Here is a 27,985-nt window from a genome sequence, read left to right as displayed (position 1 = left end):
TTTTCTATAAATATCAATTTAAGATGATGAAGAGGGGACGGATTTAAGATTATGACTACTGAACTGTCCTTGTCGAGCATATTTTACGCAATTTGATGCAGTTATACAGTGAAAAATCACGATCGCCATCATTCTAAGTTTCTCATCGGTAATGGAAGTTCTCAAGAAGAGAAAAGAAAAGTGCAGCGACGAGGTGGATAAATCAAAATCGGCAACACACAAAAGTAAAGGTGAACGAGCACGCAATAAAATGTCACTTCGGTATCCAAAATTACTAAAATATGAGGGGCCCATGTGTAATTAGACATAAGATGAGTGTGTGTTAGCTAATATAAAATCCCAAGAGAAATATATATATACCATAACTTATATAGGTATAAGTACCCTTTCACCCCTTCAAACATCAAGAAACCACATTAACAACAAAAACCAGAGTGTGTGTGTGTGTGTGTGTGTGTGTATAGAAATATATATTGCATAAAGAAGATACCATAGAGAAAAAAAACCATGACAGATTTTGATCCCTCTCCCAAAAAAGGTTCTGCACATTGATTATAAATATGCAAAAAAGCAGAAGCCTTTAAGGGAGAGAGAACATAAGCTCCCATGGTGCTAACAATCTTCAATCCATGCTTCGACAAATCTTTTCGTCGAATGCAATCAAAACTATATAGTCTGGATTTTTCGGTATGATATTTCGCAACTGAGGTGAAAACCTATTTATAGCCAGAACCCGAGGGCCAAAAAAATAATTAATAAATAAATAAAAAGGTTACGTGGGACCTTGATATATTTGGCACTTGACATGAGTGGCCAAACAAAGATTCGTTCGATTCATTATCCAAAGACCTTGGCCCCTGAAAACACACAAGTCAACCCTCCAAAAAAAAAAAAAAAAAAAAAACAAGAATCAAAGCATCTCAAGCACATCAGATAAATCAATTATTTTATCAGATTTGATTCAATTTCTGAGTTTCCCGAATCTCCCGTGTTTTTTTTTTTGGGATAAATCACGCAAAGATGAGAGATCGCTGTAAGAAACTTCAGTGGTGCCGCGTCTCATAAACTTTAGGTGCCTTTTGCTAAAAGCTGAATGATATTATGTTAAACTATTAATTAGTAGGAGCAGGTGGCATGCATTTTCAAGAAACTCTATTCTATCAACATCTAAGTAGAAAAAATACTAGTCTAGAAAAATTATAGTTGATAATAAAAACAAAATCTTGCGATTTTATTTGCATGGAATCCTTGCTTTTTCTAGCGATCTTGAGGTCCCCCACGCTTTTACGAATAAAAAAGATTATTAAGTCGGTAAAGAGATTTGTAATTTTCGTTAAATTAAAGAAACAATTAACATATTTTCCTAGAATAATTCTTTAAGAAACTTTACTATATCGTCAATTTTGATAATAGTTTACCCTTTCGTATGTTTTCAAAAGCATTTATCGCATCCCTGTCTAATAATAGTGCTAACCCTATCCCTGCAGTAGGAGGCAACTTCGACCAGTGTACGGAGAATAATGAGCGGGACATTTTTATCCTTTAGAAAGCATACTAATAATCGAACAAAGAAATAAAACAAGACGGAAAACATACAATTCTCACGCATATATCATATGGATGAATAATTCTACCCAATAGTACATTTCGTAAACAAGATTATCGAAAGGAAGATATAGCATCAAAAAACAAGCAGCAATAAAGTTGCACCTTAGACCTAAAAAATCACATAAAATACCTAATTCAAGATTTCACGAGAAATATTAAAAATACTGACCAAGAAAACTGACGAAAATCGACCCCTTTCTCCGTTACAGCATGTTCCGAGTCCCAAATGAACCTCATTGTTATTACCAACGCTCTCTTGGTCGGCCGTCTGGAAAGACAGGATCAAGAACTTCTTCATCACTCTTCTTCGAGCCATTAATTTTCTCAGTCGGTTTGCTCTGTTTATATCTGGGTAATGCATCACGTTCTTCACCATTAAAATCTGGCGGCACATCATCATCTTCTTCGTCATCTTCGCTCCATTCGCCCTCATCGTTTTCTTCATCTTCGTCGTCACTTTCCAAATCCTCGATATCCGACCAAACATCTTCACCGGACCCACCCTCAGTTTCTGTTCCTTCACCCTCTTCACCCCTTGGAGTATTTCTCCTAGGAAACTTTGGTACATTCACAAGCGCACGAAGCTTCTCTTTAACGAGCAACATCTTATCTTTCTCAATCAATTGAGAATCTCTATACGCCTCACGCAGAAAAACAGAGTCTCGATCCCCCTTTAGAGACACGTAGAACATATCTGGATGCCTAACCAACATCCCTCTAAGCTGCTGAGAGAATCTAAACTCTTCTCGGAAATGTGTTAAATGATCGACGAGTGTTCTCTTCTCAACCGTAAGGCTCAAGATCTCGTGTACAACAGCACACCCATGCCTCTCTTTCTCTGGCGTACCTGCTTTCAAGTCCGAAAAATCGGAATACGGCGAAATGTAAGGTATATCTCGAAATTGACTGATCCTTCTCATCTCTCCCTTGGAAAGATTAAGTCCTTTTGGTAATTTCACTCTATTGAATCTTGGCGCCCTATCGATGATTAAGTTCCTCTCTTCGACTTCTCGTTCTCTTTCGTCATCTTCTGCAATCTCCGCTGCTGACATGGCGAGCTCCGGATCCCAATGAGTCAACTCCAAAGCGGGCCCACGGCCGGTGGCAACGACCTTGAAATACTGAGGGTACCGACGGCAAATAGTGTCGCTGAATTCCAATGGAAGCCCTAAATCAGTCTTCAAATGGGCAATCTTCTCTATAAGAATCCGCTTATCGATCGACATCATCAACAATTTCCTCAACTTAATTACCAATAAATCCTCCATTTCATTCCTAATCTTCATCTCCTCGAGGTAAAGCTTCTCCGCCTCGGGGGTTAATCTGAACCGGAGCGAATAAACCCCTTCTTCAACAATCTCGAACACAGATGGAAACTTCCTTAATAAAGCAATAAACCGCCTCCTCTTTTGCAGCCCTAAAGCTTTTCGGAACCTACCCAAATCGCGAAGCGCCATTATTCTATCCGGTTGGCTCATCAAAATCTTCCTAATTTTAAGTACCAATTTCAGCTTCTTATCCCTTTGAATTACATTATCAAAGGGATGCTCTTTCCTTCTCTTCACAGGACCAGCTCTTACAACAGGAAAACGGCTCCTTGAATTAGCGTAGGATTCATTACTCTCTCGAAACACAAAATTTTGACCTAAAAATGGAGTTTTTTTCAAATTTTCAGAGGAGAGAGATAAGCGGCACGACTTGGGTTTCTGAAGCAGCGATGAATTTCGCGATGGGAAAAATGGAAGAGCGCAAACTGAAGGCGAAGCTTTGTGCGATGAAATCAGGAATTTGGGTTCCATAATCGATTTTGAATTTCTCGTGTAAAAATCACGTAATCAACATCAATAGCATGTGATATATGATATGTGTGTGTGTGTGTAATTGTGTGAAATGGAAAACGGAAAATGGAATTGAATGAACACTTGACCTGGAGTTGTGGTTTATTAGGGTTTAGCAGCAAAAACCCTCTTTGCAGATAATTCTCAATTTTCCCCTTTTTCTTTTTATCTTCTTCCTCGTGAAATTGGATAAGAAAACTTGCAAACATGCCCTTGTATTTTTCCAAATATGCAAAAAATACCCCATTAAAAAATACTCCCTCCTCCCTCCGTCCGTAAATAATTGTCGCTTTTCACTTTTCACAAAGATTAAGAAACTCAATAAATATTTCTTGATTTTAGAAAACTTATATAAAAATAACTAAAACAAACTTTATTATTTAATGATTTATAAGAGAAAATAATGAATAGAGTTTCATTAATAAGGTTAAAACAGGAAAAATACATTTAATGCAGTATTGAAAATCTAAAGTGACAGATAATATGAAACAAAAATATTTTAAAAAAGAGACAGTTATTATAAAACAGATGGAGTAATTAATACATATTAATGCCTCATTCAATTTAAATATTATTATGTCAAACGAATTTAATTTAAATTAATTTTTGTATTTGTTTTGATGAGTATATTTATAATAAATTTAGCATAAAAGATAAAATATGACCAAATAGCATTATGGGCTCAAAATGGACCAAATGATTGGGCCCATGAGTGAGCTCGGCCCGATCAAGTTGGTTCATAAGTAACTCACAAGTCTTGTTTGGTATAAAACACAAGTGTTACAAGAACTATTCTCCATTATTGAAAGCATTTATACTTGTATCTCATTACATCTAGAATATATATATATATATATATATATATATATATATATATATATATATATATATATATATATATATATATATATGTGTGTGTGTGTGTGTGTGTGTGTGTGTTTGGGGGTGGGTGTCACCTCTCTAAATATTGAAAAGTTGTACTCTCTTTGTAGTTGTGAAAGGTTTATTCTATTTTGCATTATATATTACCGATTTTTCAAATTTGTTCGAATTTTTATTGTTCTTTCAAAGTTGTGTGCATCAGAGCGGAACGTGAACCGAGCTTGATTTTTTATATATTTATGTCATAATAATCGAGCTCAAGCTTAGCTTAAGAATTTATTATAACGAGCAAGAATTACATGTTACATATATGATTATATATACTCTTTTTGAGATTATTAAAGGTTTATTATATGTTGCACTCGATGAATTACGTGTTATTACATATAATTATAACCATATAAATCTAGGACAAATTAATCTATCAAGGAATCTTTATCACTCAAACAAAACAATGACACACACACTGATTGGTGGGTAGAAGATATGATGAACGTCTTTTTCCATAAGCTATGATATATACATATAACATACATATGAGACGTCGACCCTATTTATCTTGTATATATCCATTTACTATACAACACGTATTATTTATTTATTTATTTCTTTTTAATTATCTAAACTACGAATCTTCTTACACGTCCATTGTTACAGTATCAGATGTAGTGGAATATTCTCCAGTTTATACTCCGTTTACTCCATTCGAGCTCCATATTTTCAAACAATATGATCATAAGATGTGTCTATTGACTCGTATGGAACATCATAAACTGTCTTTAATTTCCGCACAAAATGAGTACGAACTAGAGAATATTCCACGGAATCTATAAGATTTCTGTTGAATGTGACACCATAAAAGTTACGTGTAAGAAGATTCATAGTAGATGGGTGGTCGTAATTCGACCGTAATTTACGAAAAAATATAATAAAAAAAAAACAAAAGAGGTAAAAAAGGACAAGTGGTTCCAAATAGTGGTAGCTTATTAATAACGAGAATAGTATGGTAAGCAACAACAGTTAGTCAACAATTTTTTTTTATTTAATTTAAAATTGAATTTGAATTTGTAAAGGAAAGAAAGACCAACCAGCACCCAACTTCCTCTTCTTCTCCTTTTCTTACCAATCTTTTTTTTTTCTTGTCTTCATATATTCCCATCTCTTTACCCACCCAACTATATACTTACACTTCTTTATATATCTATCTATCTATTTATCTATACATATTTCTTGCTATAAATAAGCACATATATATATATACATATATTTTATCACTCTCAACTTCACTCTCAAACTCACTATGGATAATAATAATAAAACTATGGTTCAAACCTTTTCCTCCTCTCAAGGTTGTTGTCTTTTTTTTTTCTTTTTTTTTCAATAATAATATAATTATAATTATTTATTTATTATTATTAATAATATTAATAATAATTTTGGGGTGCAGAGGATAGAAGTAATGGATGTGAGTTGACAAGCATGAGTGAGCAAGAACAAGATATCATCTTTCGAATGCACAAGCTCGTTGGAGACAAGTAAGCATCTACTCGGTTCTGTATAACCGCTCGTGGGGCCCACGTAGAGGTTTTCAATATGCATAAAATTATGACTCAGCCAGTGCATATAACACGATTTATGGTCTAGATTTTTTTTTTCTTTTCAAAAAAGTCTAGATGTTTTTTTATTTTGGTGATTTTTTTATTCTATAAATTTAAAATTTATTTATTTATTTATTTATAAATGTGTACTTATAATTTTGTTCAGGTGGGAATTGATAGCAGGAAGAATTCCAGGGAGGACTGCACAAGAGATTGAAAGATTTTGGATAAATTGTGACACTTTTAAAGTCAACAGGGTGCCACAAACAACTAGGAAAAAATAATTATCGTTGACTTTATTTTTGGTTTAATAAATAAAATTTAAACCCTAATTATGTGTAATAACTCTAAATTTATTAGTCTATTATATATATCTAGTTTATGTTTAGTAGGTAAGTATTGTACCCAAAGATTGGATTATGCAATAATCCTATTATAATCCAGTTGTATTATTGGGTTAATTAGTGAGATTCTAATGCACAATTTATCAACAATTTTATGCAAATAATAGTTAATTAATTAATCAATTAAATGATGGGTTTTCTCACATTTCATGAAATTCTTGACATTAACTCATTAATTGAAATTTTAGATGAAAATGCAATCAACCAATCACACTTTGACAACTATTAGAATACACGTACGCTCTTTGTAAAATCGCGTTTCTCTTTTCGTATTTATTCTTTATGTATTAGCGTCTTTTCGTTATAATATTTGTCATGTGTGACACAGCTGGATATAAATACGAGTTTGCTTTGGGAGCGTTGTCATTAATTTTCCTTAATAAAGTTTTCCATTTTCTTCCTTCTCGTTTTACTTCTTCTGCTTCAATGGCGATTTCGCTCAATTGATTATCAATCGATTTTTGGAACTCAGATTTATTTTTATATCCAAAATTACTATAAAAAAATTGTTTCAAGTGAGATTCCAATCATGTAATTGTGGCAAGAGTACTTTCAAGGTTAGTACCAGAATTTGATTTGATTTATTTTTTTTATTTTTTATTTTTTGAGAATTGTTATTTTTGTTAAAGAAGCTACGCATAGTAGAAAGTTTGAAATTCATTAAAACACACAAAATGAATTAATTTTATATTTTTTGTGTACCTATAATTATTGAGATTTGCAATCCATGAACAAAGGAAATTTCAAAAATTGGATTGGATTAGTCGATCCATAAAAAATCGGCCCAAGTCAAATCAAATCTCTTCTTATTTAATATTTTGTGAATTTTAAATTCATTAAAAACTAAAAATAAAAGAAAAAAAAAATGAGATCTGAAAATTTGGGTGAACCAAACTTTCAGATCTAGAATATTCCACTAAATTTGACGATGTATAAAAAGATTCATAATTGAGAGGAATGATTGTAATCATCTAAATATCAAAGGTTTTTCCGTAATTTAACTTTATATCAGGGGTGGCCGTAATTTACCCTTTTTTTCATTTTAATTTTTAATTTTTTAATTTTGTATAGCAATTGTGATGGATTTTAATTGATTATCAATTCAACCACTTGAATCCAAAATCATCACATTTCATTACCTCTTTTGTCCTATAAATTAATTTTGTTCATATTATCATTAAATACAACATGACACCAAAAAAAATAAAAATAAAAATAAAACCAATAGGAAATCAGAGTTTGATCAAACAATACAAAAGGGAGCGTGAAGAAAGAAAGCAATTAATTTGCCATCAAACGGCACCTTTCCCCAATTGTTGTAAAGAACTTAAAAAAGTGATCTTTCATTCTCAAATCTCTGCACACACACACACACACACTACATTTACGAATTCCAAGAAACGACACCACACACACACACACACTCACACACTACACACACTGCTCTTCACCGCGCCTCTTCGTCTTCATAAAAAACCCTCTTTCTCCCCCCCACACACAGAAATACGCAGTTATTACTTTTTGCTCTCACCTTCTGTGATAATTAACTGGTATGAAGATATTAATATTGTGCATGTTTAATTGATTCGTAAACCCTTTTTCTCTCTCTAGCATTGTTCCCCTTTTCTTGGATTCTTGTTGTTCTTCTTCTTTATTTCACACACACACCCACGTTGGGGTGTGTGTGTGTGTGTGTGTGTGTGTGTGTGTGTGTTTCTTGATCATGCAAGTTTTGTTTTGCTTACATTATTTGCTCATTTTCTTTAGGCCCTTTTGATTAATTTATTATTATTTTATTGATTTCCCCTGTTTCTTGGCCTTCCTCTGTAATCTTGATTTTCTGTACTTCGTGGCTGATTATTTGCTTATTAAAAATGTTAAATGATGTTGTAACACAATAAAAATCAACTCTTTTAACTTCCTATTTCATTTATTTTCTTGGGGTGTCTGTTTTGTGTACTTCACAGAAGGTTCTACAATGCCTCCGGCAGCAGAAACGGCGGCGCCGCCGCCAAAATGGGAGGTGGGCCCCACAGAGGAGGTGGTTCAGGCATTTATCGAAACCCTCGTCGATCCTAGGTTGCCTTTGAGTGTTTCGATTGACGACCCTCCGGACGAAGATGCTCATAGATCTGTTGCCAGACAGGTTAATTTTTTTATTGTGTTCTTACAAATGTTGTAATAATATAATAATTATCTTTATTATTGATCTCTCTGTTTGTTTTCGATTACATTGTATATGTTTTCGATTACATTGTATTTTCGATTACATTGTAGATGCATGCAGTTGTTGTGCTCTACAACTATTACCACAGGAAGCAAAAACCCGAACTCGAATTCCTCGATTTCGTCCCCTTCTCTAAGCTTGCTCTGTCACTCCGACCGAATCTTATCCCGTTCATGAAATTCACCAACGAGAGCGAGTCAATCGAGTTCGACGGTAACGAAAACGGGCTTTCAGAAACTGAAAAGTCAATAAAAAATGCGTGCGATATCGCTAAAGCTTTAGATGCAAATCAAGATTTTCCGACCATCGAAAATTGTCCGGTATCAAAAATTGCTGTCTTGCTGATCGACTCGAAGAGAGAGAACTGTTTGCTGCAGTTCGGTTCCGCCACCGAAGGCGTCTGGTCGCTAATCGAGAAGGAGGTTAGTGACGAAACATTGCAGGAAGAAAACAATGTCGGTAATAAGAGGAAACGAAAGGCGGTGTTGGATAACGATAGTCAGTCTCTTCTGCAGCTTGCTTTTGATTCCGTCAAGGCTATTACTGGTATTTCACATCTCTCGTTATCCATTAATCAAGAATTATTAATTATTATTGACAGTTGTAAGAACTCTCGATTTTTTTTGAATCTGTTGAGCAGGTTTCGACAGTTCCGATCTTGCGGTATTGGAAATTCATGTTACGTATTCGTTGAGCAAAGAAAAGTCGGCTGTTAAATTTTATATGATCGAATGCTCTCAGACATTTAACAAAAACCAGACAGTTCCTCTCGATTTTCTCGTTGAGAGGTTTGTTCGATAATTAATACTCGTTTCGTAAGATCAAAATTGCTGTAAGAGTTTTATTTATATTATTTAGTTTTACGATGTTTTTGCAGTTTGCAAGGACCTTTGGCTGAAAAGTTCGATGGTAGTTGGTCGACTATACTAAATATAATCGAGTATTGTCAAATGTTTCCTTACTTGCCCTTCATCTCGTCTTGGCTGCCTAGGTACGATTTCTACGAACAATTTTTCTTGATTCGTTTTTTTTTTTTTTTTTTTTTTTTTAATTTTATTTTATATATATATAAATTGTCTTCATCGATGAATTTCTTGATTATTGAGATTTGCGTATAATGTTGCAGGAAAGATTTATGTGTACCGATTTTAATAGAACCTTTTAGAAGCAGTGTACCGATTTCGGCTTCTTCGAACGATGGCATTGATGAAAATATAGGCAACGAGAATGGTGAAGAAGGTCAAAAGAAGTTGAAACATTCACTAGAAAGTTCCGGAAACATCTCTACATCGAAAAAAGGTGGGATTTTCGCAAACAAATCGAACAAAAAATCCAACAATTCCGCTAAAAGGGACGCGAGCAAAACCAAAAGCAACATCGGCCTCGAAAATCGAGATAACGACAGTGACAAACGTAGTACCCGTTCGTTAACAAGGAGTATATCGAAAGACTATAATAATAATAATACTGCGACGGGAAATCACAATAATATTGACAATGGGGATTCTGCTAAAAAGGGTTTATTACCGAATAGTGGGAAAAAAACTCGAGACGCGGAAAAAAATGGAAGTCCGAGTGGATGTCCGAAGGTTTCACCGATTATTAGTGAGGATAATAGTAATGCAAGAAAGGAATATGATGACGTGGAAATCTTGTCCGATAATACGGAAGCGAAAAATGTGCAGGATTCGGAGTATCTGGAGATTGCTTTGGCAATTCTTTATCATAAAAGACAACAATTGGTAATGTTTTTTTTCTTTTTTTTCAGTTTAAAATTTATAATAAGTTTCGTGTCATAATTTTATATTTTTTCGTGGCAGTGTACTCAAATCTGCACTATGGAAGATGAGTGTGCATTATATGATCATCTCATTGAACGATTAAGGAATGGTACGCCATTTTTTCGCAGTCTTTTTTATCTTTTGTTGATTTTGCTTTTTTTTTTTTTAAATAAATAAATTGAAATTTGTATATTTCGAAAGGTGGTGAAGTTGGTTTAGCTCGTAAATTTACCGAATCAATCGAAGCTGGGAAGATTCATTTGCTGCTGAAGAATGAAAATGACGACAACTGTAAATCCGAGAAGCAAACAAAATTACCGGAAATTTTTCTCCCTGGTCAATCTTCATGTGAAGTGAGTTATAATATTATGTTCCTATATAAATTTTATTTATTTTTTTAATTTTTTAAAATAAATAAATAATTAAATTAAAACAATGTGTATTATATTGTCAGGATTTGGAGTATATATGTGTGAAGAATAAATGGAGGCTGCCGAAATATTCCGTCGTGCCATCAAATGGTAAAACACGATAAATTTCGTTTCTTCCTTCTCAAAAAAAATAAGCCGACGAATTCGTGTGATATATATTATATCGATTTTTAAGCTGCATATTTTTTATTTTTTTTTATGATTAGGTAAATTTCTGTCGAATGTGGCGGTGGAAAGTAACGATTTGAAGCTGTCGACGGAGGGTAGTGCGGGGTCCACTCCCGTAGAAGCAAGGGAATCGGCTGCTGCACAAATGATTGGCAAAATTAAAACTCGTTACTGTGTTAACGAAATCTGATTTATTAGGAGTTAATTTCGGTTCGATCAAGTAGTTTTTTTCGTCGTGCGAACGTAGTTGCTAGTTAATTAGCACTTGAACCACAAGAAAGTTTTTGGACTTGATAGGTTGGTTTTTTTTTTTTGTGATTTTTTTGCTGCTGAAGGATATAATGTGGAAGTTTTTTAGACTTTACTTTTTGCACTTCACTCCCCATGTCATGTTTTATTTACAATTAGGTCCCTACTTTTTAGGGAGAGTCGCACTTTTGGCCCCTCATGTTTCACCATATTCTATTTTTGGTCCCCATTGTTTCAAAGTGAACAAAATTTACTTAGAAAGTTTAATTTTAAACACGTTTTGTTCATATCTAACGAACAACACTACTTTGGGGCCAAAATTGAACTTTAAAATTGTTTTAGGACTGGAAAATAATTAAAAGTATAAAGTACTATTTATATATTCTTTTTTAATTTTTGAGTTGGTATACACATAGGAAAGAAAAATGTAAAGATGTAGCAAAATGAATATACGAAACCCCACACGCCTAAACGCCTACAAAGTTGCAATACATGGTTTTCTGTGACCACATATAAATAATCCAAATTCTTTTTGTCCCCACTTGGAAATTTCACATGAAATATATAAAGTTAATAATATTAAAAGATGACCCCTGTAAACTTTTTTCCTTCCCATTTTGTCCATTTTCTTCTATCTTCTTCGTACGAAATAGAACATTTGTACTGTGTTTATCCCCACTACAAAAGTTTTGGACGAATGAATCATGTGGATTTCTAAATTTTAATTAATCACAAGTGGTAGAGTAGTCACATCAAATTTGGAGCTTTCTATTATTTTATTACCAAGAAATTGCAGTAATTTCTGGTTTGTGTTATTAATTATTATTACGTGTAGATCTATGATTTAAAATTATCTGATGTATTTCATCGGATGTAGTGATGTACAATCTACAAACCCTGAAGTAGTGAGAAAATACCATTTTTTTCTTGGGATTTAGGGACATTTTATTAAGCACTAATAAGTAATAAGTTTGATTTATCTTGCCAACGATCGTTAGGTCGAATTTATCGTACATGATTAGTCTAGTGTGATTTACGTCTCTCGTATAATTTACAAGCTATTACTCAGAGTGTAAGTTTATTCAGTCCACTATGTAGTTATTAAGTTGTGGATTTATGTGATTATAGTTTACTAAGTCAAAGATTTATTGATTAGATATTGTAATAATGAAGCGTATTTTAGCAAAATCGTACAATTGCCCTTTTCTTTAGTGACGCGTAATTATATATTTTCTCCAAAAACTATATATAATATGGACGCGTAAACTGAATTAACTATACACTAATAATGCTTAAGCCTTAATAATACCATTTTAATCTTGATCACCCCACTTAATTAGTTATTTAATACTGTTCCTCCTGGCCCATTAAATATTATTTAACTTAAATATTTATAATTTTTTTTATGTGGAAAAAAATGTCAACTAAGAGAAAGAATCTAGAAAATCTGCGTATTTATCTGGAAATAAATTCTTTGGAATTAAAATATTAGCAATTTGGCTTGTGGTACTGTGTATATGGTTAAGAGGGTTGCACTTAATCCCACTGTTTATTTAAATGATTAATTATTTTTTTTAATCGGGAAATTAAATAATTAATTAGTTCAAAGAGTTATCAACAGAATCTGACTTTTGGCATCAATAACACATCTTATATAATTCTGTGATTATTGATTAATAATCCTAGTAAGGTGGTGTTTGCAAATGCTTTTTGAAAGTGATTATGCAGTTTTTTTTGCTCATAATCTGTTTTTAGGTGTTTGCAAAATCAACTTTTGCTTTTGCTTCTCTTAAAATAATCTCCTTTAAGCTATTTTTTTAAAAGCACCCCTAACCCTGCTTTTTCAATTTTAGTTAATTTTCCGAAATATTTGCAAACACCCCCAACTTTTAGAAATAAGCACTTAAAACTAACTTAAATCACAATCACTAACTTCTGCTTTTAAATAATCATTTGCAAACACCACCTAAGTAGGTTTAGTGGACAGGTAATCTCTTGAAGAATAAAATTTATATAATTACTTCAAATTAATTATAAATTATTATTATTATTTTCTAGTGATAGTTAAGATTCTACAACTTCAATTATTACATGCATAAAATACTTTGGATAGACTATATACAAAAATGCCCCCAAAAAAATAAAATAAAATTAAGCATCTCAATTATTTGGGTTTTTATAGAATTATATAATATTATTTTGACTAATCTTGTTTTGAGAGCAAACGAGGTTTTAATTAGTAGTCTATTTTTGGAAATAATAAAAGTTTTAATGTGTACTTGATTAATTTTTTTTTAAGTCCAAAAAAAGAAAAAAAAAAGAATGTTTTATATCTTAAGGGCCTTTTTGCTAATTTCCCATTATCACGAGGGCCCTTGTGGCAATTACACTACTGTTAGAGGTTTGCATTTATCTTAATTAAAACTTTAATTCAGATTAATGATCAGAACAAATAAAAAAATAGTATGTTATTAAATAATAATAATAATAATAATATTAATATTAATATTATTATAATTTTGTTGTAGATCATGCTCTCATGCTTCTTTTATTTTCAGACGTAAGAAAAGGATTAATAATTACGTCATCCTTTTAATCATCAAATGACGTCAGTAATATTTTATTCATTTAATTTCAGTTTTTATCCATAAAATCGAGAAGATATTTAAAATAATAATTATTATAAATAATAAATAATAAATAAAAGACACGTTAAATGGAGAAAGCTACCAACGCGGAAACGAGTAGGGAGGTTCGTGGAATGCTTCCTTTTTCTTGACTTTCTCGCTTGATTTTCTTTTTATTTTTTTTAATTTATTTTTTATTTATTTAATTTTTGTTTTTTCTCCAATTTCATAGAAAGTTCTATGATTGTGTTATTTGCAATGCAAATCCATTTTTGTCCCTTCAATTCCTTTTTTTGAATTCCATGCCTATGGATAATAATATTTGTACTATGAAATTGCCAAGAAAGTTTACTAATTTAATCTTGAGAATGTTTAATATATTAATTATTAAAAGGTTTTTTTTATATAATTCTCAAATTAAACTTTTACTAATAAATAACCGTCCACTAGGTGTTAGATTATATACAGATCAACACTTAATAATCACTCGTTGTATTTTATCGATTGTAGCACCAAATAACTTTATGAACATAATATTCTTAAAACTTGATATAAAAGAATATATACTTTTAAATATTTGCTAAAACAAATTAAGCAAATTTGGATTCTAAAGTTCAAAGTATCCACAAAAGGCCAAAAATGTTTATGTCTTGATTACCACCAAAGCTTAATTAATTAAACTCCTTTATTGGCTAAATACATAACAAGAGCCTCGATAAATATTCATAGTAGCAACTGTTTTTTATCCTCTAAAAAATTTTCATTCGACGACATTATTTTAGCAGAATACTATATTATAAATCGTATCAACTATACGAATTTATCCAATTCCACATAAAAATTTCGAATTTGAGAACTAAATAAAAACCGTCATGAATTAATAGAATCTTTTTATTTTTTTGGGGAAAATACTAAATAGTATTAATTTAATGAAAAATAAAATAATAATTTAAAAGCAAAAAATAAAAGCACATGTTATACTGTGCTGGTGTGGGATCCTTTGAAATGGTCAGCAAAATAATTTTACAATTTCTGTTCTATTATGAAAAAAGAGTAAAAAATTAAGAAAATAATTAAATTGATTTATTTTTCCAAAAATAAAAATAAAAATCCAAAGTGCCTAATTTAGCCAGTGAAAAATCCCCCCCTTGTCCACGTCATCCCTCCTTTATATCTCCCCCCCACTCCCTCCTTCCTTCATTAGCAACAACACCACTTCTCCATCTCCATTTCTTCTGTTTCTTCTTGATCAAAAAAAAAAAAATAAAAAATTCCAAAAATTCTGATGAACCCTTTTACATGGGTCCTCTGAATTTCTGATACAAATTTGGGGATTCGCTGTGTGTATGATTACGAGCTTGTTTTCCGTTACAAATCCAGAGTTTCTGCCGGTGACCAGCCCAGAAAAAAATCTAATCTTTTTGTTTTTTTTTTTCTTGAAAAAATGGGAGCAATTGGAAGTTGGGACAGGACAACAGTGGTGAGTGTGCTGACTGAAGGGAGAGAAAAGGCGAATGAGCTGAAGAATCAGCTCCACCCGGCCATCTCTTCCATAGAAGCGTGCGATGTTTTACTGGAGAGCATACTTTCCTCGTACGAGAATGCACTCCACCTGCTCGACCATATGTCTCAACTAAAAAACAGCTGCCTTTCTTCCCAAATCGTTACTGCCAATTCATTTGATGCTAGCCCTATCAGTGAAGGCTCTCACCAGAATTCTAAAGATCATCATCAAATCCACAAATCCAAGAAAAGGTAGCCAGCCCACTTTTCTTCTTTTTGCCATGTTCACACACACACACACACACACACACAGATAATGGGATTTGCTTTAATTTAACTTTTTTCTTTTTTCTTTATTGTTTGCAGAAAGACACTGCCAAAATGGAGCGAGCACGTGCGTATTTCATCTGGGGCAGGGTTTGAAGGTCAAATTGGAGATGGCTACAATTGGAGGAAATATGGCCAGAAAGTTATTTTAGGGGCTAATCATCCAAGGTGATGATTGTTAATTCTTTATCTTTTTTTTTTTTTTCTATTCTTTAAGTTTATTTGAGTTTTTTCTGGAAAAAGTTGTGAATTTTGTTACTTTTAAGGTTAGATAAATTTGATTTTTTTACTGGGAAGTTGTTGTGTATTCAATTCAATTGTTGGTGCTGTACTGCAGAACTTGTACAATTTGCTGACTAGTTATTCATTCATATATATATGTACACATATCCACTTGCTTTGCAAATTCTTATCTGAGATGATAAAAATAAAATAAAAACTCGATTTTGGACTATTCGACAACTAGCCCGTGAGAAACGGCAGATGTTGAACTAGTAGCCCTACAGAGTAATAGCAATTGATTTATGTTTGGCTTGAATGAAATGTTGATCTTTATGGAAATTAAGAATTTTGTTTATGTATTTTTTTCTGATTCGATTGGGATTTTTCAGGGCTTATTATCGATGTACGCATCGCAATACACAAGGATGCTTGGCGACGAAACACGTGCAGAAAGCAGATGAAGACCCTTCGGTTTTCGAGGTTGTTTATAGCGGCAAACACAGTTGCATGCAAGAGAGATCGAAACCGAAGAAAGAAAATCCCATTGTACTAAAGAAAGAAGAACAAGAAGAAGCCATTGAAAAAAGCCCAAAACCTCAAAACCAAGAAACGGGCACCAAAAACGACCGTCTCCCTTCCTTTTCCTTTCATTCCACACCGATCGAATCGGAAAACTTCGAAACCCAATTATTCTCCGAGCCCGGAAACTTTTCCGGAACCCCGTTTATGTCTCCGGCGACATCGGAGTCGTACTTCTCGATGAATGATTTTGGTGTTTGCTTGCAGAGCTCGGAATCGGATTTTACCGAGATAATTTCGAACCCTACCCCGTTTACGGATTTCACGTTTGGAGACTTGGATTTCTCGATTGATCAGGTGGATTTCGATTCACATTTTCTCGACGCCCCTGAATATTTTTAATAATCTCCACATCTCTACTGCTTCCATTCTTTTACCACGAAAGCAAATATCGTGCCGGTAAAAAAAGAAAAGAAAAAAAGAGAGGTACTTATGTCGATTGCATGTACGTATCGATCCTAGCAGCATCACAAGGAATTTTCTAGGATTTGTTCATACCAATAGGAGATGCTGACCAAGAGAATTTTCCTTAACTAGGCAGAATTTTTTTTAGTACTATGTAATGTAATCAGCTCTGTTTTTGTCCTAGTAACTTTATTACAAGTGTAATTGTCTGGTTTTACATATTTGTACCTTTCATCAATTATTATTTTTCTAAGAAAAAAAATCATTTTGTATTATTTTTCTTGCAATTTCTATAAAAATAAAGCCAATAAATAGCCTCTAAAGTAGTTCTTCAATCTACGATGTTATAACTTTTATCATACAATATAGTAGGTGTGTGTGTATATATATATATATATATATATATATATATATATATATATATATATATATATTATAACACAAATTCACAAGATGATGTCACCCAATCTCTCAGCACAGAGAAGACAATCATCTATTATCTTTTCAGAATCAAATTTGTAGCAAAATCCCAAATCCTCAAGCTTTCTTGAACCCCACCTAGTTTCTCTCTCTGTATCTTCAACGAACCTGTAAAATAAAATCAAGAAATTTAATTTGGAAGAAAATAACACAAGTAAACTACTTACATAAAATCAAATAAAAAAAATATTTACTCTTGATGGATGCTTATGTTTGGTCGCTTTTTCCGAATCAAAGATGCAATCTCAGCCGATTTCAAGAAATCACTAGCACATAGAAACCTCCCATGTACGTTAGAATTCTCCATCGAGAAGATGTGTGCTTCAATCACATCTCGAGTGTGTACAATAGGTACTTTCCCCAACAATTCCTCCAAAAACTGCAAAATTTTGTACCTCGATCCATCGTTTGTACCTTGCGAAATAAGGGCACCCATGCTCTCCGACATTGAAGACTGAATAGTATCACCTCCCACAAGCCCACAAGCGAGGCTCACAACTTCCACCCCGTTTTTCCCGTCGTAACTCAACACTTCTTTCTCAGCCAACGTCTTCGAATGTACGTAGTCCTAATTCAAAAACATCGAATGTTAAATTTTTTGTGTAATAGTAGACTTTTGATTCAAGAATGGAAGAGGAGGTAATATTATAACGTACGGAGAGCATTTGATCGTAAGAGAGATTGAGAGGGGTCCAACAAGTTTCGTCCACAAAATCTTTATATCCGGAGCCATCTTCTTTTAAGGGCGAAGATGCTACTACAGAGGCGGTGTAAATAACTTTCTTCACGGTATTGGATTTCGTGCAGCTTTCCATTATTATTTTTGCCCCAGCTACTGCTGCCTCACTTGTATTCTTGTACTGCATTAATAAGCATATAACACACAATTTCAAGAACCCAATTCATTAGTTTTTTAATTTATCCAATAAATTGCAAAGTAACATGCTATAAGTCGAGATTTACAAAAAAGAAACTGTCCAAATTTAGACAGTTGACTCTACTTCTACTTCCATTTATATCTATTAGGGCTGAAAATCAAACCAAGCTACTCAAAAATCGAGTTGATTGAGGTCGACTTTGAAAGCCCAATAAGAATTCAAACAAGCTTGAACAAGCATGCGTTTGCCTCAACTCGATTCGTTTACCCCCCTAATTCGGATTAGAACAAGGGGTGCTAGATATATCACGATTTCACAACTATATAGCAAACAAATCACGAAACCTACTATTGAAAATTCTAGATTTGGAGAATTTTGAAACCAGACAGTTGATTCTAATGGACGCTACTATAGCCGAAATATCAAGAAAAAATCGGACGAGCTTGACAAACATGCCTTTGGTCTCGACTCGATTCGTTTACACCCCTAATCTCGATCACTATAAGGACCACTAGATATATCAGGGTTTCACAACTACAGAGCAGATTATATCAAGAAACATACATACTATTGAAAACTTCAAAATTATGGCAACTTCGAAACCTGAGAGCTGTTAGTATAGTGTTGCAAAGGCGTGGCCATATGAACGACGATTTCACAACCGTCGACGGCAGGTGCAAATTCATCAGGATTGTATATATCAGCTTCAAAAAGTTTCAATCTTGTGTCTGCATGAGGAAGCCCCTTTAGTAAGCCCACCTTCGAGGCATCACCTGCGCAACACATGCATCCATTTTTTCAGTCAGGCATAAACACAAACACCTGGTGAACATGGAATCATAGTACCGAAACACACGATTTTTAAAAGTGTACCTAGACTACGGAGTGTGGCATGAACAACGTAGCCCCTCAACAAAAGCTGCTTGACAAGAAAAGAAGCCAAGTAGCCTGCACCACCGGTTACGCACACGTTTACATTCTTCTCCATTTTCAAATCTTGCATCATAGGATTCTGTAGTAAGATTGATATACAGACACACTACTCGAGTATGGATGGATAATGGCAAAGTGTTTGGACGTTTGTTAATAGATTTAGATTAATTAATCATTGGCTATAAATGGAAATCAGATGATCTTTCTTTCTTATCCATCTCGTCAGTATTGGAGGCGTCTTATTCCAATTTTAATCATCTTTTACAATTAAGTATTTAAAAATAAGACAAATTTGGACCATATCTTTATATTAAAAAAAACAAAAAACAAAAAAAAAAACAAATCACAATCTAATAATTGTTGAATCCCTCATTTACTCGAGCTCGGATCTATTTTGACGAGTTCGAGCTCTTTGAATATTTCTTTTGGGCTCGAGCTCAAGCCTATGGCATTGTGTGTATTTTTTTAAACTTTTAGTAATATTATTATAAGTTATAACAAATAAAAAATGATCGTAATTCAAAAAAAATATTTATATGAATTTATTATTGGGGTAAATTACAATCACCCCTTGAGGTATTGTCAAATTATGAAAATCCCTCTTTTGTTTGAGTAATTACAACCACCCATTAACTATAAATCTTCTTACACGTTCACCCTTGCAGTTTTAATTTTTTTGGAATCGTCGAGATTATATGGAATATTCTCAAGTTTGTACCCGTTTTTTCCCATTCGAGCTCCACGTTTTGAAGAAAGATGATCATAAGATGTGATTTTTTGGCTTTAATATATCAAATTGTAGTGCATTAGAAACCGAATTTTCGCACAAAACGAGTACAAATTAGAGGCACATTTCACGGAATCTAGATGATTATGTGTAATTTGACACCATAAGGGTGGAGGTGTAAGAAAATTTATAGTTGAGGGTAGGGGTGTAAATGAGCCGAGCCGACTCGTGAGCTCGAAGAGCCGGCTCGTAAAAAGCTCGAACTCGGACTCGAGATTTTCGAGCTCGAGCTCGAGCTCGAGCTTTCTGACGAGCCGAGCTCGAGCCGGTTTTCAGTTGTTCATGAGATCGCGAGCCGGCTCGCGAGCCGGATTTATTATTATTTTTTTTTATTTTATTTTTATTTTTTATATGTTATTTTTATTTAAACTAGTAATCGAACCCGTGCGTTGCACGGGGTTATATATTTCAAAGAAATGACACAACAACAACAATGTGTTTATTAAATCGGAGCAATAAACCACATATTGTCACAAATATAATATACATTTGCTGCTTTACACTTAAAAATATTCATATAAGAAAATCATTAAAAATCGCACTTTAACCGCTCAGAAGATGCGTGCACTTCACCGGTACCCAAGGCATTACTGCAGATTAACAATACCCAATAGCATCATATATGAGTTCAATTAACACAAAAAAATTATTGAAAGAAAAAATGTGAAACAAATATATGGAAAACAATAACCTTTGATGTTGTGTGACAGCTCATTCTTTGTGGCAATGCATTCATTTTAATGATATTGCATCTTCACACTCTGTGAATTAATAAGAACACATTATGCACAGTAGAATGTAAGGCTTACATAAGAACTAATTTGAAAAACTGTAAATAAAAATACCTTAAATTTTGAAATACTTCTTTGTAAACAACGTTTGTTGTATTTTCTGAAGTATTTCCTTCTTTGTCAACTATAAACATCTTCAAACCTTTTCGATTGGTAACCCTCGAAATAGCTACATATAGTTGTCCGTGAGAGAAAACAGACTTTTCAAGATATAGACCAATATTTTGGAGGGATTGACCTTGGCTTTTATTTATTGTCATAGCGAAGGAAAGAACAATGGGAAATTGTCTCCTCTGAAAGTGAAACGGAATCCTACTGTCTAACGGTGATAACGACAATCTTGGAATGAACACCTTTTGTCCGACATTAGAGCCTGATATTATTTTTGCTTCCAAAACGTGATTTTCCAACCGAGTAATGGTCAATCTTGTACCATTACACAACCCATTGGACTGGTCTATATTCCTCAATAACATAACAGGAACACCTCTTTTCAGCTTTAATTCATGGTTTGGCAGACCTGAAGATGTAATAGTATTCAAAAACTCTGGAGTATGAATGTCATGATGTGAGTCGACACTCTCATTCGCTGTACATGGACTATCGAAACTAAGATAAACTTTTTCCTCTTCCGGAATCAAAGACAGCATGTAATCGTTCACCTTCTCAAAAATTTCATTAGTAGGTGCCAATATTGCTCGCTGTTGTAACTATTCAGAATCCATGATATTAGCGAGCAAATTTGGGTAAGTTTCTTCAGCAATAGTCTCTAACTAATGAAAGTGTCATACTTGAATAAGTGCAATATAGTGCAGATTCAAATTCCTGCAAAAAAAGAACATGTAGATATATTAAATATTCTTAAATGTAACATTACAACGTCCACCAGTATATATACAACAACTTTAGCATATAACATATATTAGAAACGAACATATTCAATGCAGGTGAATTGTTGGTAAAATTAAACAAAAATAAATAAATTTACGTACGCTGGAGGATATGGTTATGTGACGAAATACAAAAACAGGAAAGAAGATAATTTATGTAGGAGGAATAGCGTCCTAGATGACGTTTATATAGGACACTGCGATTTAAGATTGGCATGTTGAATTCTTGAAGAACGTGGGAAAAAAGGAGTTACATAATGGAGTTGTGGAGTGGAGTTTGTGAATATGTGATTAGTGGGTAACAAAAAAGTAGAAAAAATATACAACGTGGGTAAGTGGGTGTATTAGGGTTTCAAAGATATGATAAGTGGCCGTATTAGGGTTTCAAAGATATGATATGTTTATTCAAATGCCGGACTAATATGTGAATATTTAAATTAAATATTAGCTAATAATCTTGATGGGACCCATTTCAAAATTGAAACTCCGTGGGTAAAAAAGGCGAATTAGCAGCAAACTCCTTTTATTTATCTTTGTATGTTATCTGATTGTTTCTGCCTTTATTTTATTTCCTTTAAATAAAAGGTTTAATTTCTTTATTTTATTTCCTTGTAAGCCAGGTGATCAGTTATAATATTTTTTACGGTTTTTAAGAAACGAATCATTTTTATTTTTTTGAAAACCAGTTGAATATATTTTTTAGTCTTTTAATATAATGCAAATATTAACATATAAAAAAATAATGAATTAGCTAACTATGTATTCCGATGAACTCTCATTTAACTAAAACAAATCTAATGTATATTGGAACGCAAATTAGTTGAGACAAATATGTGCATAGATTGTTTTTAATTATGGGCCCTAGTAATGTGGAGAAATGGTTAGTTTGTTTCATGTTATGGTGGAGAAATTGTTAGTTTGTTTCATGTTATGGGTCTAAGCTTATTGTATTTAGTACTCCTATAAAAGTTGCAACTGCGCTTTCCCCCTTGTGAAATACTTATTTAAAAAGAAACCTATAAAAAAATGTGAAAGCCATTTACATCCATCAAAACAATATCATTTATTTTTTATTTTTTTGGGATTTCACTAATAAATAACAAAAATACATTCTTATAATAAACACAAACTCAATTGGGTTTAGTGAAAAATAATATAACTTGTTAGTATGAAATTGTAATTTATAAAGTTATTTAAGAAACTTAAAATACGATTAAATTGCACTTTATATTAAATAATATGAATTTTTAGGATCATATTTACTTTATAAAATTCTTTAACAAACTTAAAATTTACAACCATAATCTCAAACAGAGCTCCAATACAAAATATATATATATAATATATAAAATTTGGGCCTGATCTGAATTTATATTACGGAAATTAATAACAAAATAAGTATTACTAATGGATTTGCATCAAAACCAATAATAACAACATGAAATAACATGAAAAAACAAAGAACTGTGATATAGCAACCACCTACCAAAATAACTAATAAAAACGAAGAGGAAAACAAAACTAACTACAAACGAAAGTTTCAAATTTTAAAACAAAAACCAGGAGTTTAAAAAACACATCATAATACATAATGAAATTGTAGTGGCTGCACCAATAAAACAATAAACCATAAAACCATTACTTTGAATACTTCTCTAGTTTGATTCTCTTGCAATACACAGCAGTAGTTGACGATTGGGTATTTGTATCAGCATCACCTGAAGAGCTAGAAGTAGTAAGTTCATCGACAAATCTTTTATCACATGACTTACTAACTGGAATTGCATTAACGTCAATTGGGTGGAAATCCTACAACGGAAAACATGACTTATAATATATATCACAGAGGGAAAAAAATAAACAAAAGTTTATGTGTATATTTATATAACAAAAGTTTAGATAGAGTAATACACTTGGATTTTCATCTTCCTGCTGAATAAAATTTCCAATAACTTGATCATCTACTTCGTCGAGTGCCTGCAACAAAAATAAATTTCTCATATAATTGTAGATTGTAAAAAAATGGGATGTATATTTTTTCTTATCCACCTTCATTCCACTCTTATTTTTTTGTATCTTTTCTTCATCGTTTGTCATCGTCTTAACGGTGTAAAGTGACCAATTCTTCTTGAGATTCATTTCACTGATTTGTATTTTAAATATAAATTCTTTATTAACCAACATCTGAAACTCAACGGAAAGCGTGTTGCTCAGTTTTTCCTACAAAATGATCCAATAATAATTTAATGATCAAAATACAAATAATTTGAAAATGATGGTAAATATTTAATGTATGATTAAAAATTATCACCTTTTTCATATTTCCAACCACCTCGCTTGCACTTTTGCCGATAAATTGTTTGACCATTCCATCAAATAGCACTAAAGAAGTAGATGATGTGCTATCAACGATGGTAACCTCAATCCTATATCTGAATACAAACAGGCAGGGGCGGAGCTATGTTGACTTAGCCCACCCTAATTTATATTTTCTATGCAATTTTTTAATGCTAATCATGTTTAGTTAATTCTTTCATATGCTATTTTAATCCTAATCCAAATTAATTAGCACACCCAACAAATTTATAATGTAGTTTAACGAGCTCTAATAATTATATTTTGAACAATATACAATTTAATTTATATAATTTAATAAAGATATACAATTTTCTATCTATTTTGCTCTATATTTTCGAAAAAAAACTATTAAAATTTTCAGGGGCTCTAACCCGAAGCCCCGTAAAACTTTAACCCACCCTTGCCGACAATCCTGGCTCCGCCACTGCAAACAGGTAAGATTTTTCTTTAATTTTATTAATATACATGGATTAATAATAAAAAAATTAATTTATAGCCTAAATATATTATAATTTACCGAGGTATAGTAGGCACATCCCCTATCACACCTCTCACAGAAATATTTGGATCCATTTGGTATGACTTTCTTTATACAATTTTTGCATGAAATATACCACCATTTCTTCTCCAAATCAATTTCGAAGATTGTGGCAAGTAAAACCACGGTACAATCCTAAAATAATAATATAAATTAATTTTGTATCCATATGTTATATGAATCGTTGAACAAATATAATGTTAGCATATATAAAACAACTTACATCTAGTGTATCTACCAGCTCGGCAATACTCATTTTCTCAAGGGAAAGAAACTCGTCATTCACGGACACTGAGTGTTCACTTGAAATTTGAGATACTGTTTGAGTGAGAGATTCATCTCCTTGCAAAAGTCTATATGTATGTTGAAGATGAAAACAATAATAATTATGATATTAGACGAAATTACATATTAAATATAATTGGTGAAAAGAAAGGACAAACAAACTATGTGTCCCTATAGTTAAGAGCCTCTTTCAAGTTTGAGTTTATGAGGAGATTTGATCCGTGATAGTGAGAATAAATATTCTTTTTATCTGTGATATAATTAAATATATATTATATTGACATGATTATTATGAAAATAAGTAAGACGTAAAGACGAAACCTACTTGGACCAAATAACTATGTCTACCTTTAAAACTCTTTATTTTGCAAATTTGCAATATAATGATAACCGGACTTTGTGGGTCGTGATTGACGAAGAAACCATCCAATTTATCAGCGTATGAGTTCCACAAAGCACAATTAATTTGTTGCCGCTGCCCACATAAAAACAAAGAAAAATAAAATTCAACTTATAATTAAAAGACGAATGATGAAGTTGGTTAGAAAATTTGCTTTTAGATAAAACTATTGCAATTATAATGAATTATACAATCATTCTTACTCCAAGTCTTGAAAAAGTACATCAAGTAATTTATTGGTCCTTCCGTTGATGGGTATCTCCTTTGTGAGATTTGTTTCAACCACATGCCCAATTACATCTAAGAAACAATACATTAATTGATTTCAATGTAACCGAGTGAAAATAAATAAGAGACTGAATATTACAATTTTACCTATTAACCATTCATCTTTGTTGTTGTTCTGAAATTGTTTAAACTCCATAAAGTCAAAGCTAACGTTAGAAATTTCTTCTGCACCGAATGATGAGATGGTGGTTGCTCCAATGCTTGTAATTTTGTACCGCTGTTTGGACTAACGATAAAGTTACAAAACATGTATGTTTTTTCTTTCTTAAGTATAGCTTTGAACGTATTCATATGTTGTTTTTTTATGCTGGCATGTACCTTGCCGCCCTACCATAAGTATATATAATGTATATATAAATTATCAACAATACACAAATATTTTATTTCAGTAATTAAAATAAATAAATACATTAAAAAAAAACGTTTTGCATATCACCTTGGAATCCATGAGCAGCATATCAAGACTAACAATTACATCTTTGTTGTCATAATGTGGAACAAACCACAACAACATTACTCGTACAATAACTCTCCAAGCCATTGTAGTGGGACTAAGGTCAACAATGTTTGTGATATTGGGAGCCATTATAGAAAACCTACAAAAGTTTCAGGATATACAGATTAAAAAGTGAATGAGAGTGTGAGAATGAAATATGTATGCATATATATAGAAAAGGCCAATGTTGCGGTTGTTTTACACATGATAATTACCTAAGTAGTGGGAGAGTGGATAGAAAATTATTCTCTAAAAAATAACTATGTAAATATAATTATCCGAATAAATCAATTAATAAAAAATCATCATGTAGTGAAGTAGTGGGGTGCTATGGGGGTTACGTGTGCTATAGTGGGTGATATGGTTAGTTAGAATTGGACATGAAATTTAATTCATATACGGAAACTTAGAAAATTATTCTCTAAAAAATAACTATGTAAATATAATTATGAATATACAAATTAATAAAAAAAACCATCATGTAGTGAAGTAGTGGGGTGCTATGGGGGTTACGTATGTTATAGTGGGTGGTATGGTTAGTTACAATTGAACATGGAATTTAAGTTATGTATGGAAACTTACTTTTATTACACTAATTTTTTTTAATTATAAACCTATTTAATCTAATTTTTCAAAATTAGATTACCGAACCTTTTTTCTAAGAAATCAAAGTTTATTAAGAATATGAGTTATCGTCAGAATATAAAAGTTTATTAAAAATGTCTGTATTTGATTTCTTAAAAATTAACTCCTATTTAATTATAAACACCCGTAAATTTTTGTTGTAATTATAAATGTTTTTTATTTGATTTTTCAAAATTCATGAAAATTTTGATTTCTTAAAAATTAAAGTTATTCATGTTTAGAATGCATTCTTCGGACCTCAATAACTCCTATACATTTTATTTATAAAATTCATAGTAATAATGGAAGATGAATTTACGGAGTTAATATATTATATTAACGAAATTAAATATATTATATTAATGAAATTATATTATATTATGTAACATCATAGTTTATTTGCCTATATAGTAATATACATATAAAATTTTTAAGAGAACTCTTCGAATTTTTATCTAATAAATATCTAATTAAAAGGAAAAAGAAAAAAAATAATAAAATTATGTAAATAATAAGTCGTTGGACAATAATAAATGGAGAAAAGAAAACGGATACATGATGCTTGTTGTCTAAGAAAACATTAAAATTGCATTAATCAAACTATTTACATCGGTGATGAAAATATAATAATAAAAAAACACATTTCATAACAATAAGAGAACACACTTCAATTGTGTGTTCCAGTAGAAAACAATTGATATAAAAGAGCAAATCTAACTGCGCAAATTTTACAGACACATCGCCAATCGGGATTATCAAAATCAAGTACTGGACCCGCCACCATTGTTTTTACACATTGTGGGTGCATTGCGGTGAGATTGCAATGCGTGCAACGCACCAACTCATACTTTCTGGCACGTTCCAAATAGTGGTCACAATATATGCAGCTTAAAAAAAACTCGTTTGTGGATATTTCCTCACAATCTGACTGATTCCGTGAGAAATTTGAATCAGATCGTTCTTTCACAAATACATTAGTGGATTGTACTGTAGTGAAATTTGTTTCAACGCAAGATCTCCCGCGAAGACGTTGGAACACCTTGCCAAGCAATGCGACCAATGTTGCAATAATTGTTGTGCCTCCAACGTTAACAGGCGGTAACCCCTGAAGTGATAAAAGATAATGAGTTTATAAAATAAAAAAATAAATAGCACAAATTTAATGAAAACCAAAAATACCATGGTCAACCAAATAATAAAAGAGATGAACATTATGTGAAGGCGTATGGTTGTCATACGGGAAGTCATTGTGCACAGAAATTATGGTTGAGTTGTACAAAAAAAAATCAAAATCGTTAGCAACTATTGGTGACGTGAAATTTAAAAATCTGATATAAATAAATCTAAATAACAAATATTGTATTGTTTACCTGTAGAAAACAATTGGC

The 27,985-nt window shown here is 32.2% G+C and overlaps 6 protein-coding genes across 7 annotated transcripts; 3 read left to right on the top strand and 3 right to left on the bottom strand.

The window, feature by feature from the left end:
• Positions 1-1,587: 1,587 nt before the first annotated feature.
• Positions 1,588-3,657, bottom strand: WTF1 (Ubiquitin carboxyl-terminal hydrolase family protein). Its single transcript, XM_012988375.2, has one exon. The coding sequence runs from the start codon at positions 3,405-3,407 to the stop codon at positions 1,851-1,853; it is 1,557 nt and encodes a 518-aa protein (XP_012843829.2). The 5' UTR covers positions 3,408-3,657; the 3' UTR covers positions 1,588-1,850.
• A 1,863-nt stretch (positions 3,658-5,520) lies between these two features.
• On the top strand, positions 5,521-6,393 carry LOC105964056 (MYB-like transcription factor ETC3). Its single transcript, XM_012988553.2, has 3 exons — positions 5,521-5,677; positions 5,776-5,863; positions 6,093-6,393. Exons 1-3 carry the CDS (start codon positions 5,629-5,631, stop codon positions 6,208-6,210), a joined length of 255 nt encoding a protein of 84 aa, XP_012844007.1. The 5' UTR covers positions 5,521-5,628; the 3' UTR covers positions 6,211-6,393.
• Positions 6,394-7,550: 1,157 nt separating this feature from the next.
• Positions 7,551-11,315, top strand: LOC105963889 (uncharacterized). Its single transcript, XM_012988374.2, has 10 exons — positions 7,551-7,880; positions 8,298-8,476; positions 8,608-9,103; positions 9,198-9,345; positions 9,435-9,548; positions 9,684-10,299; positions 10,378-10,447; positions 10,540-10,691; positions 10,793-10,859; positions 10,976-11,315. The coding sequence occupies exons 2-10, from the start codon at positions 8,309-8,311 to the stop codon at positions 11,125-11,127; spliced, it is 1,983 nt and encodes a 660-aa protein (XP_012843828.2). The 5' UTR covers positions 7,551-7,880; positions 8,298-8,308; the 3' UTR covers positions 11,128-11,315.
• A 3,700-nt stretch (positions 11,316-15,015) lies between these two features.
• Positions 15,016-17,066, top strand: LOC105963888 (putative WRKY transcription factor 41). Its single transcript, XM_012988371.2, has 3 exons — positions 15,016-15,568; positions 15,683-15,811; positions 16,255-17,066. Exons 1-3 carry the CDS (start codon positions 15,258-15,260, stop codon positions 16,784-16,786), a joined length of 972 nt encoding a protein of 323 aa, XP_012843825.2. The 5' UTR covers positions 15,016-15,257; the 3' UTR covers positions 16,787-17,066.
• Positions 17,067-17,280: 214 nt separating this feature from the next.
• LOC105963887 (NADPH HC-toxin reductase 1) lies at positions 17,281-19,308 on the bottom strand. Of its 2 annotated transcripts, XM_012988370.2 has the most exons (5): positions 19,081-19,306; positions 18,811-18,980; positions 17,986-18,189; positions 17,524-17,897; positions 17,281-17,437 (listed from the first exon to the last, which is right to left on the bottom strand). In XM_012988370.2, the coding sequence occupies exons 1-5, from the start codon at positions 19,211-19,213 to the stop codon at positions 17,296-17,298; spliced, it is 1,023 nt and encodes a 340-aa protein (XP_012843824.2). In that variant the 5' UTR covers positions 19,214-19,306; the 3' UTR covers positions 17,281-17,295. The 2 variants fall into 2 exon arrangements, with proteins under 2 accessions (XP_012843824.2, XP_088670927.1); XM_088814801.1 differs by lacking the exon at positions 17,281-17,437 and having other exon boundaries at positions 17,520-17,897; positions 19,081-19,308.
• A 1,148-nt stretch (positions 19,309-20,456) lies between these two features.
• LOC105948923 (uncharacterized) lies at positions 20,457-21,368 on the bottom strand. The gene is made up of 2 exons (XM_088815067.1): positions 20,773-21,368; positions 20,457-20,517 (listed from the first exon to the last, which is right to left on the bottom strand). The coding sequence occupies exons 1-2, from the start codon at positions 21,366-21,368 to the stop codon at positions 20,457-20,459; spliced, it is 657 nt and encodes a 218-aa protein (XP_088671193.1).
• Between the last annotated feature and the right edge of the window lie 6,617 nt (positions 21,369-27,985).

This window comes from Erythranthe guttata, chromosome 2, assembly GCF_056151865.1.
Source record: "Erythranthe guttata isolate IM_541 chromosome 2, IM_541, whole genome shotgun sequence".
NCBI classification, from domain to species: domain Eukaryota; kingdom Viridiplantae; phylum Streptophyta; class Magnoliopsida; order Lamiales; family Phrymaceae; genus Erythranthe; species Erythranthe guttata.
This window is presented reverse-complemented; position numbering and strand designations above follow the sequence as displayed.